General features: G+C 41.6%; 1 protein-coding gene across 1 annotated transcript in view; it reads left to right on the forward strand.

The window, feature by feature from the left end:
* The window catches only part of DAAM1 (dishevelled associated activator of morphogenesis 1), a 178,279-nt gene that overhangs the window by 70,516 nt on the left and 94,442 nt on the right, over positions 1-13,321 (forward strand). Inside the window, 1 exon segment of the mRNA XM_043472208.1 lies at positions 2,286-2,504. Coding sequence (XP_043328143.1) covers positions 2,322-2,504 — 183 coding nt within the window. The 5' untranslated portion in view covers positions 2,286-2,321.

Consider the following 13,321-nt stretch of genomic DNA (forward strand, 5'->3'; position numbering starts at 1 on the left):
TCTGCATGTTCTCATAATTGCAGTGAGTAGCCACAGGATGTTTTTATAATATAATAAGTCAATATCCAAAAGGATAAAAGCAGAGCTGCTGAAATTGAAGCTGGAGTGAGAAGCTCAAATCAACACCTACTGAAAATCTCTGATTTCTCTCCCCTCTCCCATCTGAGAGTTGGAGTACCTTACCCTTTAGGCATTTCTAACAGGTAACTCTAATCTGAAGACAGTGGAGCCAGGGACTCCTCACTTCCATCCTACCCCAACCATAGACTTTGGAAAATTCTTCCTTATGTCTCCTTATAGCTTCTTCCCATTGGTTTTAAATTCAGTCTGGGGACGGGGGGCCTGACCCTGTTGCTATGGAGCTGCCCCTAGAAATCATTTGAGAGGATAGTTGCGGGCCTCTGCCTCCCCCTCAGGTTTTCTCTTCCATCTCAAGAAGTGCCTGCCGTAGTGTTAGCTCTGTCTCAGCAGTGCTGCGTTTTCTTCTGGTCGGGGGCGTGAGTGCATTGTCTGATCATCTACAGTGCACTCTCTGGTGCTCAGCGGTCACTGCAGCTTCTCCACAGGGTCACCTGCCCACAGCTCTGAACTGTGAGAGTCATCAAGGCCCAACCACATCTGCTTTCTCTACTTTTTTTTTACGAAAGTAGAGTAGGATGGGTGGGGTATTTAAGTATGACTCGAAATTGCTCATGGGGCAAATCCAGACTCTCAGCCTGGGCTGCGTCTTCTCCACACCAGCCCTCCTCTGCACGCTCATCCCTGTGGCTCCTCCCTGGACTCCATGCCTGTGTTCCCTACTTCTTCCCGGCACAGATGTAGCTCTCCTCCTCTGCCCTTCCAGATCACCAAGGGTCAATTCATAGTCCACCTTTTTTTTTCCCCTTTCAACCCCATCTCTCTTTAAAAATTAGCAATCTACAGGAGTTATACATGAATATACTCTCATCATAAATGTATATATATATATTTATACATATATATGTATATCTCACAGAAAGTATGTTTTCATTCTTGCCTATTCCCCATCCTTCTCATCTCTCAGAGTTAGGAAATTGCTGTGTATCTTTCCAGGCCTTTTGCTATGTATTTCCATGTAAATTATTTAGGTTTTTGTGTAAGATCGTTTTAAAAAGACATTATGGGACATGTTATACACATTATTCTTTTAGTTGCATTTTTTCACTTGAAGTATAACTTAGACATTTTTCTAGGATAATACACATAATTGTGACTTTAAAAAGACTGTGCAGTGGTTAAAATTCTGCAGTGTTTTCATGGTAAAAATTCAAATTTGAAAGGATAGGAAGTGAAAAGTAGTTCTCCAATCCCCTCTCTTTATTTTGGAGGTACTGCTGATGACATTTCTTACATGTATTTATAAGTGCTTTAAAATATGCAATCCTGTAGTATATAGTATGCATATCACATAGCATCTTGAGCATTTTTTTTTTCATATCTACATGCACAGATGCCTCGTTCTTTTTAGTGAGTGTGTTAGGTTCTCTTATGTGAGTATACTGTAACTTAGTCAACCATCTCTGTCAGTGAACTTACTTAATCTTTTCTGTTTGGAAATCTCTGACCCTCCTAGCTCATGTTAAGTCACTCCCCATTTGCTATGAATTTATTCAACACAATAAACATTAACCAAGTGCCCTCTGTCTCTTGGTGCTGCATGGAGCACTGGGGCCACCAAGTTGCTTGATACAGAGTCCCTCCCTCCTGCTTTTAGTTACCCTGGTCTAATTTGAAGACACACTGCTAAGGAACTTAGACTGTGACAAGAGCTAGAATAGGTAGATGTGCCTTAGCATATATATTATTACTTCTACTTGAGGATGGTAAAGGAGAAATTGCAATCAAACCCTAGAGGATGAGTAAGAAGTCTTCTAGATGGCAAGGAAGAGAAGGTCATAACTGCAGGGGGTAACAATACCAGTATGGGTTGGCAAGAAAGAACAGGTGATGTGCAAAGCATGGCCAGGACCCAGTGGGACTGGAGCAAATGCCGGGGCGTAGGGTGGCTGGGGTGGTGCTGTTCGCTCAGCAGCGGGTCACAGGAAACATCAACACGTGATTAGAAGGACATGTGCTCTCTGCTCAGCTGGCCCCCAGACCCTCTTGGGCTTGTCCTCTATGTCCTACGGACGTTGTCTCCAGCTGTCAGCTCCTTCTGACCTTGCCTTCAGTACATGGGGCTCTTTCGTGAATTGGTCTGTCTTGAAATGTATATATATTATCCAGTTTTGTATTCTTAACTCTATTATGTCCTCTTTTGGCAGAGTTTAATCAGTCAAGAAGTAAAACAGAATTCAGCTATGGCCCCAAGGAAGAGAGGTGGACGGGGGATTTCATTCATCTTCTGCTGTTTCCGAAACAATGATCACCCAGAAATCACGTATCGGCTGCGAAATGATAGCAACTTTGCGCTTCAGACCATGGAGCCAGCGTTACCCATGCCCCCTGTGGAGGAGCTGGATGTCATGTTCAGCGAACTCGTGGTGAGTCTCAGACTTCATCTCAGGGGTGGTTGGGAGCCGGAGGGAGGGGAGAGGATGTGAATGGTTTGGTTGGACACGATCTTGCCTTTCTTTGGTGAAATGGCCCCCATCTGCTTTCCAGCTGTCAGCACTGAGCCCATAGAGAAGAAAGAAAAGGGCAGCATCACTACCTCAGAGGGTTTGCTGCTGCTTAAATGGAGAGATTTTTTTTTTTAATTTTTTTTCATTTATTTGTATTAGTTGGAGGCTAATTACTTTACAATATTGTAGTGGTTTTTGCCATACATTGACATGAATCAGCCATGGATTTACATGTGTTCCCCATCCTGATCCCCCCTCCCACCTCCCTCCCCATCCCATCCTTCTGGGTCGTCCTAGTGCACCAGCCCCGAGCACTTGTCTCATGCATCCAACTTGAACTGGTGATCTGTTTCACACTTGATAATATACATGCTTCAATGCTATTCTCTCAGATCAGCCCACCCTCACCTTCTCCCATAGAGTCCAAAAGTCTGTTCTATACATCTGTGTCTCTTTTTCTGTCTTGCATATAGGGTTATCGTTACCATCTTTCTAAACTCCATATATATGCGTTAGTGTACTGTATTGGTGTTTATCTTTCTGGCTTACTTCACTCTGTATAATGGGCTTCAGTTTCATCTATCTCATTAGAACTGATTCAAATGTATTCTTTTTAATGGCTGAGTAATATTCCATTGTGTATATGTACCCCAGCTTTCTTATCCATTTGTCTGCTGATGGGCATCTAGGTTGCTTCCATGTCCTGGCTATTATAAACAGTGCTGCGATGAACATTGGGGTACACATGTCTCTTTCAAATGGAGAGATTTAGACCTTTAGGTCTTCGAATATGCAGCCCTATTGTATCCTAAGTTGCCCTTTCTAGCTCCTCCCCATCCCAGCCTGAGATGCTTGTGTGCACAAATATTTCCTTCATCCGACACCTCCTGGGATTCCCTCACACTTCCTGCCACGCCCAGTGTGTAGTATTAGTGTCTTAAAAAATTAGTCATGCTGTCTCTGTGTCCTTGATCCTTGGATGAAAGACATTATTACTTAGGTAGAGTATCATTATTTAGCCTAATGATAGGATTGCAATAATAACTATTGTGGGAAACTTTTTATAGATGCTATCATATTTTAAAATCCACTATACTGAAGTGAGAGACGTATCTATGTAGGGCCCACTCATCAAGAGATGTAGGTGCTCTCTGCAACTTAGCTTCTCAAGCATCTGCAAAGTAGTGTTTCTTTCTAGTCTGCGTTTCAGAGGATATTATGGTATGGTCAAGGGCACTGGCATGGACATTAGGAAAACTTTGGTTCACATTACTGCTCTGACTTTATTGTCTGTATCAGTAGGGAAAAAGCTTATGACTTTTCTGAGTCTATATTCTGGAAAGTGGAAGGGGAAAAATCACTTGCTAGGTTTGATGTAACGTTTAAATGAGAATCACGCAGAGTGGGAATGGCCCAGTGCCTGCCCCTTCTTAGGTACTCAATGAGTATTACACGAGACTCTATCCTCCTTTGATTGCATCTGACATTTTGTAATGGAGTTAGTTCTAATCAGACCATTTATGTTGTTCAGCAGATACTAGGGACTGCTATCATTTTACGTGTCTTACATTGCAGGCTGTGTCACTGCCCTTCAGGATTAGTAACTGAACTGCTTGCGTCACTCCAGATTTGATGAACCAAAATTCACCTATAAGCTTCTCTTATGAGATAAACCAAGAAGGGAGAGTATTAATACTATGAAACTGATGTTTGAGTTCTGGCCTCCTGAGTGGATTAATGAGCCGGATTACCAACCAGACTTGGTTGGGAAAGAAAAGAGGTGAAGCCTGGCAGCATGTTTACACTTGAGAATGTTGAATATTTTGCAGTGTTTCAGGAATCTCTACCCTCTCCCATTTCCACTGCATGCAGAACTCTGTTCTAGATGTTAGTGAGGAGGTTCAAAATGGAAAATTAGAACCTGCTCCCAAATTGCTTTCGGTTTCCATGGTTTAATGAGAGGTATAACGCACCAAGGCAAGAAGCATACATACCTCTGCATAGGTTGTGTGTGACTGTTGTGGGATATAGGACATGACAGATGAGGAGGGTGGTCAGGGAAGACCTCTTGGTGGAGGTGAGTGGTCAGGAGGGATTGAAAGTGAAAAGAGACATGGAAGGGATCAGTGTTAATGGCTGTCCTGGTCATCTGTGGCTAGTTTATCCTGTGATAGCAAAACCTCAGTGGCCTCTCTATTATTGATGCTGCATGTCCGCTGTGGATCAGCTGTGGTTCTGCACTGTGCCATCGTCTACTCAAGAGCAAGGCCCAGACCTGGTGGCAGAGGAAAGAGAGACATGGTGAACTTCTCAGGCTCTAAGCTTATGCTTGGAAATGACACATGTCACTTCAGCACACGTTCCTTTGGCCTACACAGATCACATTACCACTCCCGAGTTCACAGGGGCAAGGGCGTGTCATCCTTCTGTAGGGATTGGCACCACAAATCACATGGCCGAGCCTGAGGTCATTGGGATGGGTGGAGGGACACCATCCTTTCCCAGGGATGGGCAGTGAATCATGTATCATGATGGCTGTCATGAAAGGCAATAATGATGCATTGATGGGCTTGGTATTATTTCCCAGTTAAAGTATTTTAAAACCAAGGTCAACCAAAGGAGACAGATGTTGCTGATAGACAAAGGCCTCCTCAGTGGTAGAGAAACTGGTGGACAGAGCTAGTCCCCTCAGAGCACCCACCTCCGTGGTCCTTTCAATTATATTCTGTCAGCCTCCCCAAATGAGACCCAAGCCAGAGCCTGTGTGGTGGCAGCTCCATGTACATCTTGAAGACAGCTCATTGTTCTGTGTTCATAGGGGAGAAAATTCCACTCTCAGCCTTATTGATGTCTTTATTCTGTGTGAAAATTGCCTACAGCTGTTAGTTGTTAAAAAACCAATGCCAAACCAGATCTTTAAGCCAAAACCGTTGGAAAACAAATTATCTTGAGGTTTGTATCTGTCCTGGCGAGTGATGGATGGATTTTTGTCTACTCTTGACTTCAGGGACTTAGACCACAAATCCATCCAACTGCCAAAGGTGTCCTGGGGCAAGGGAGGTGGGCTCTGAGCCCTTGGGCACCTCTGCCCAGGGTTCTCTTGAGTAGTCGCAGGAGCAGTTCTGCCTGTGTCCATGCCCAGATGAGGATGGCCACGTGGGGAGGTGGAGCATGCTGCAGTGTAGGGTAACTTCCTTTGAGATGGTTTCTGTGGGAATTTGGGTTTATTTCCTTGCCTGTAAAATGGGGATAATGCCATCTTTCTGATGTGTTGGTGCACAGATTAAAGACGACAACTTTTTTTTTTTTTAAAAGACTGCTGCCTATTTATGGGTGCTTCACACCCCACATCCTAGTATAGCAAGAAGGATGGAAGATAATTCAGGTATGTTCTGGGCACATCACCCCAGGCAAATATCCCAGGTTTTTCCTTTTCTTGAAAGCTGATCTGCCTGCTCTGAGTGCACCAGTGTTGGTCCTAACTTGCAGGCCATTCTGCCTCTATCTGATGGAAAGCATCTCATCAGAGCCTGTCATTGTGAGCTAGTTTCCTTTGCATCTTCTGATGAGTCACTCATTTGATGTATTTAAAAGTGATACCAAATAGATTGCCTTCAGAATTGCTTACAGCAACCTTATCATCTCATAAATAAAGCAAGCCTGGATGGGAGGTCAGCCATGTGAACCTTTAAAGAATGTGGGCCCTGAGCAGTGCCTTATATGCTTAACAGTGTATATTCAAGGGCATTCCAATTTCAGGATGTACTGGTTTCTGGAGGTCCCAGGTCCATACTCTGCACACGCTCCCCACCCCACACCCCATTTTTAGTAACAGCTTTGTGGAGATACAATTGACATACCATATATTGGGTTGGCCAAAAAGTTCGTTTGGGTTTTTCCATTAGATCTTAGAGAAAAACCCGAATGAACTCTTAGGCAAGCCCAGTAATTCACCTGTGTAAAGTGTACAATTCACTGACTTTTGGTATATTCACAAAATAATGCCCCCATCAGTACATTTTAGAACATTTTTCTCACCCCTAAAGCAACTCCCTTACCCATTAGTCATTACTTGTCACTTCCCCTCAACCCTACTATCCTCAGGCAGCCACTAATCTACTCTGTTTCTGTGACTTTGCCTGTTCTGGTCATTTTCTGTAAATAGAATCATATGCTATGTGGTCCTTTGTGACTGGCTCCTTTCACTTAGCATAATCTTTTCAAGGTTTATTCAAGTTGTAATATGTATCAATACTTCATTTCTTGTTATTGTTGAACAGTATTCTGTTGTATGGACATACCACATTTTGTTTATCCACTGATTGTTGATGAACAGTTGGGTTATTGCCAGTCTTCAGCTTTTATGAGTATAGCTGCACTAAACTTTAATTTGCAAGTTTTTTTGGTGTGGAAATATAGTTTCAGTTTTTACAGGTATATTCCTGAGAGTGAGATTTCTGAATCATGTATAACACTGTGTGTAACTTTTGAGGAACTTCCAAACTGTTTTCCAAGTTGGCTACACTGCACCATTTTACATTTCCACCAGCAGTGTATGAGAGTTCCAAGTTTTCTACACCTTCACCAATTCTTGCTCTTTTCCACTCACTTCCAATTGACCAGCTGGTTTTGAAGCTGTTCTGTTGCTCCTGGAGAACTGAGGATGGGTAGCCTGGGAAGGTGTGTGTGCATTTGTGTAAATTGCCAAATAGAAATAGTCTTCCTGCCAACAATTCTTAAATGATTTGGGATATTTAAAAATAAAATATTGAGAGTCAGTGTTATCTCCGCTAACCATATATTTTATGCCTTTGAGCATCAATCCTTTTTCCATATTACCACCCCCATTTCCCCCCTTCTCCACTTCTGCTTTGTCCTATGTCTCAGTCACAAATCAAGAATGTAACCAATCTGAGACTCAGCACTCTTCCCAGAAAATAAGATTCAGCTAAAGTCTTGTCTTTTCGACAGGGTTTTTAGGTCTTAGATTATCCCCACCAGCATGTTTGAAGAGTGCTAGGGGGCATAGCACTGTACGCAGTCCTTGTTCATGTAACTTTTTCAATCTTAGCATTAGCAGTGGAAGATTTCCTTTGGGATAAACAGAAGAATGTGTTATTAATTGACAGATCAATCCCTTGGGTGTGTGCACGTGTGTGTTAATTGCCTGCTTTGTGCCAGGCCCTGAGGCCACTGGTCCTTCTTGACTTTATGGGGCTGAAAGTCCAGCATTGGAAACAGGCATCAGAAGACACACTCTTCTCCATTGTGACTGAGGGCTCTGAGAGGGGCCGCTCCAGCAGGACATGTTCTTGAGGAAGAACCTTTATTCCCCCTGTCTTTACAAGGTGAGAGTTGACCTGCAGGTTCCGTTTCCGTCACCCTTGGCTCTCTTGCTGGGAAGTAACATTCTCAGCTTTCCTTCCAACCCTTCTTTGGAAAATTCATAGCTTCGTTTCTCTCCCTTATTTTAATTCTCTGCAACTCACCCTGTTTTCAGAAAGCACACATTCTGTGACCCTTGGTGCTATAAGTTTCATAGGATTGAACCCCCTTGGGGAGTTCTGAAATTGTCCAGTTATCTCTATGACTGGTGGCTATGTGTCTAACTCAGCAATGAAATCCCAGCAAGCCCACGTCTGCAGGTGAAAGTTGGGTTCTCCAACCCAGCTTTTAGGAGCAAAAAGGAGGTGTTTTTGATCTCCCATCTGCTTGAGCTCTTAACCTAGCTGGTATTTAATTCCATTCTTGTTGGAGAATGAGGATGCTGCTTACTGACACCTACCCCCAAGCCTCACAGGTACCCAGCGTGGAAGGATCTTGGAAGCGTTCCTGGAGGAAGTGATATTTAATGTAAGACTTGAAAAGAAGGAATTATGCAGGCAAAGAGGAGAGGAAAGTGTGTTACAGACGTGAAAATAGCATATATAGGGCCGTGAGGTGAGAGAGAAAATATGGAAGACTCAAGAAATTGAAAGTTCAGCGTAGATGGTGCGTGAAATAAGAGCCTGGGTGGATTGGGGTTCTGAGAGCCAGGAAAAAGGGATGGAGAGAGATAGCTGTGTTATTATATATTCTCAGATTCTTATTTGAACTAAAGGACAGTACCCCTGCTTTCTTACAGGTTTTCTCAATGAAATATGCTATATATAAAAAGGTTGCTATCTGGTTATATTTACAAAAATAACCCTTGTTCATTGCAGTCTCTGTGAGATGTCAGTAACTTCTAGCAAAATGTGTCATGTCTCCTAGGGTAGATTTTGAATATGTTTTTCTTTGAGTCCAACTGTTGAGGTGAGATGGCTTGTGTCAATGCATATTTCCTGTGGCTACTTGACTTTTGAAATGGAAAGAGAATTTAGTATAGCCCCCTTCTGGTTTTCTGTTCAAATATGTGACTCCTGAATATACCAAGAGCAATTACTAATTGCTGCAATCACCAAGAGTTCATGGACTGAGGGTATCCCGCAGAATATTTTCACAGCAGCAGTTATATTAGAAATGGCATCTCCTTACAGATTCCCTCAGTTCTCTGGCCTTGTGAAACAGCAGAATATGCATCTGCTTTTCCTGAGTGAGGTTTTATTAATAGGTGAGAAACCAGGTTTATGATAAGTCTGGTCATGATTTTCGAAGTATCCTTGGAATCAGTTAACTGACCAGAGGAAAACTTTCCTGTCTAAGAGAGTACATCATTGTGAATTTATAGATAGTTGGAAATAATAAGCAATATAGACCCAAGTTTTTATTTTTTTTTTAATTTTTTATTAGTTGGAGGCTAATTACTTCACAACATTTCAGTGGGTTTTGTCATACATTGATATGAATCAGCCATAGATTTACACGTATTCCCCATCCCGATTCCCCCTCCCACCTCCCTCTCCACCCGATTCCTCTGTGTCTTCCCAGTGCACCAGGCCCGAGCACTTGTCTCATGCCCAAGTTTTCCTAAGCCTGACATGTTATCAATTCTGTTTATACTGTTTTCTGTTAACGTGCCTTCTTTCAGATTCAGTATTTAGTCTTCCATTTATTTGACCAATGTGTCTTAATATTCTGGGATAATTTGTTAAACAGTGCTATGTGCGTGTGGGTGGGTGCTCAGTCATATCCGACTCTGCAACCCCATGAACTGTAGCCCTCCAGGCTCCTCTGTCCACAGAATTTTTCATGCAAGAATACTAGAGTGGGTTGCCATTTCCTACTCTAGGGGATCTTTCCAACCTAGGGATTGAACGCATGTCTCTTGCATCTCCTGCATTGGCAGGTGGATTCTTTACCACTAGAGCCATCTATCCTAACACCTGTGCATTTCACCATTCTCAATAAAAATGGTGCAGGTGTTGCTCTCAACTTAATACTCCACCACTTGGAGGTGGTGGAAATATCAGAGGGTGTTTCTAGGTGCTGCAATTACTGAATGGTGCTGCTGGAGTTTGTGGCCCATCCCAAGTGGCAGTGTTCCCTCTCCCCACTGGGAGTTACTGGGTGACCCATTGTCCGGGTGAGGTTCTTCCTTTGTAACTCATTTCCAATCCCAGCTCTATCTGTGGGTTGGGGGTGGGTGGCATGGCAGTCTGACTTAAATAACTCTACTTTTAGTTTGCCAAAAGTCACTTTTTGGAATTCCCATTTTGGCATATTTACATTCTATCTTTAGATAGAAAAGGTTATGTTGGATACAAGTGGAAAATTGTCTTTAGATGGCCAATATACAGTTGTTCCTTTTTTTTTAAGAACTGATTTCCAAAAGTGCTATTAAAAAAGTTTAGTTGTGTAGTATCATTTAAGTGTTATGCCTTCCAGGAAATATAAAAACATTTGAAAGAAACTACTTGAGAAATTCATTAATGATCACCATTTATATAATTGAGGATTGTCAACAAAAGTTAATACCTCAGTGGGGAAGATAGTGTTGGTGGATAATGAGATTTGTATGCTCATAAATATAATCACTTACTGTGGGTCAGTTTTATTATTATAAGGTCCTGAGGACACTGTCAACATTAGTAACCAGCATAGACTTTGAGAAATGAAAATAGTAAGACTTAGAGGATTTAGTATCAGAATTAGATGAATTCACAGTTGAGGCAAGCTGTGCCAGATGAATTCCCTTGGGAACATACATCAGTAAACTCTTCATTTTTCATTATGTTCTGAAGTCACTTTGGTATGAAAAGAGCTACGGGAATCCAAGTTAGTCTTATGATATACCAGTGTACAGATTTTGTTCTTTTTATTGTTGTTCAGTTGCTCAGATATGTCCAACTCTTTATGACCCCATGGACTGCAGCACACCAGGCTTCCCTGTCCTTCACTGTCTCCCGGAGTTTGCTTAAACTCATTTCTGTTGAGTTGATGGTGCCATCCAACCATCTCATCCTTTGTTGCCCTCCTGCCTTCAGTCTTTCCCAGCATCAGGGCCTTTTCCAGTGAGTCAGTTCCTCGCATCAGGTGGCCAAAGTATTGGAGCTTCGACTTCAGCATCAGTCCTTTCAATGAACACCCAGGACTGATTTCCTTTAGGATGGACTGGTTTGATCTCCTTGCAGTCCAAGGGACTCTCAAAAGTCTTCTCCAACACCACAGTTCAAACACATCAATTCTTTGGCACTCGACTTTCTTTATGGTCCAACTCTCACAGCCATACATGACTACTGGGAAAACCATAGCTTTGACTATATGGACCTTTGTCGGCAAAGTAATGTCTCTGCTTTTTGGGTTGGTCATAGCTTTTCTTTCAAGAAGCAAGCGTCTTTTAATTTCATGGATGGAGTCACCATCTGCAGTGATTTTGGAGTCCAAAAAAATAAAGTCTCTCACTGTTTCCATTGTTCCCCCATCTATTTGCCATGAAGTGCTGGGACCGGATGCCATGATCTTAGTTTTTTGAATGTTGAGATTTAAGCCACTTTGGGAAATCATAGTTTTCATCTCTTGTTCCTTAATTGGAATGTAAACTTGATACATTAATTGCAGTCCCCAACTTTTTTGGCACCAGGGACCAGTTTCATGGAGGACAATTTTTCCACAGATTGGGTGGGAGGTGGAGGGTGGGATGGTTTTGGGATGATTCAAGTACATTACATTTATTGTGCACTTTATTATTATTACATCAGCTCTACTTCAGATCATCAGACATTAGACCCTGGAGATTGGGGATCTCTGGTGTAAAGGATTGCTTGGTAATTAAGCAGAGGAACTCAGACTGCACAAAGACTTCAAAGATATATCTAAAATAGTCTCAAAGCGTTCAGTTGTCTGAAAGCCAGAAATTGTAGTCTAATGAAGGAATTGATACCAAAATTGTTCAACTGCCATGAGTTTAAAAATTCTTTTCAATTGACAAACTTATAAAACTCAAAAGAGCAAATTCTGTTCATATAAAGGACATGGTTAATTGACAGAGAAGAAAAAAATATTGAGATATTCCCTTGATACTGTGGTATTTTTGAAGAAATTAACTTGATGAGTTCATAGAGAAATGTTTGGAAGAGTATGAGAATATGCAGTATATCACAAAAGGAAGTGGGAATGTAGATATGGGCTTAAATGGGTTCAGCGCTAAAATTCCTGTGGGATAGATGTGAACTATTGCCAGTATACAGTTAATTTAAAGATGAGCAAAAAATGATCATAAATCTAGAACTTTATAAACAAATTATTTAGGGCCTGAGAAGAACTGATGGTTTGTGATACAGGGGAAGTTGATATAGGGGGTTTTGCTTGCTTATATATGCGGTGCTTTTGAATTGAACTTTGCAATACATCCAGAAATCTAGTAGGCTTGGCAATAGATCTTCATTTCAATGGACAGTATACATTTCTTTGAGGTCCTGTCTGCTTAGAGATAGTGAGATGTTCGAGATGGTTTTCAAAGTTTTCTTCTTGTCTTCTGATTCACTAAACAAATCCAGAAAAGCTTTAGATAAAACCATAAACCATTTTATTCCTTCTAGTCCTAAACGTATATTTTATCTCATCAAGACCATTCCAAATGTCCTTTTATTCAAGTTGTTAAATTTACATTTTTTACTCCATGTTAGGTACTTTGTTATCAATCCATTTATTTCTGGGTGCTTCTTAATTTGGAGCAGGGACTGAAATGGAGTTGGGGGCTCAGGGAGAGACAGAGGAAAAAATCATGAAAGCTTTATTGTATTTTAATACAAATTCTGCAAAACCATCTCTGAACTAATAATGTTATTGAGAAAATGGTTATGAGTCCCCTTGGCCTTGATGATTTTCATTACCCTGAGTCCTAAAGAGATGTTGAGAGGTATGTATCTACTTAGCTTTTGGCTTCACTTTAAAATCTGATTATTTAACTTAATCCTCAGGCTGCCAAGTGCGAATTACACAGTCAGCAAATTGCACCACTTGCCAACTCTTTACATGTCCCCATCCAGACCAGTATAGGTTTTAGAGACAGGGAGGATAATTTGATCTCCATAAGTGGTATGGTTTAGGTAAGCTTTCAAGTGTAATTTCGAAAATGTGTTTCAGTAATGGCTAGAACAATCTGGTAGTTTGTACAAATAAATGTACTCGAGGATATATATTGATGCACTGGGAATCATTTAAATACCATTTGCTCTCATAAAACATATGTCACACAGCCTGCGGGAGGTGAATGCCCAATACATGGATCATGAATTGCATTTCTAAACTGTCCTCAACTCTTTTTATCTGCTAGGCTTGAAATCCCCCCTTTTCCACATGTTGTTCCTCTGGAA

The sequence above is a fragment of the Cervus canadensis genome, chromosome 6 (assembly GCF_019320065.1).
Source record: "Cervus canadensis isolate Bull #8, Minnesota chromosome 6, ASM1932006v1, whole genome shotgun sequence".
Lineage (NCBI taxonomy): Eukaryota > Metazoa > Chordata > Mammalia > Artiodactyla > Cervidae > Cervus > Cervus canadensis.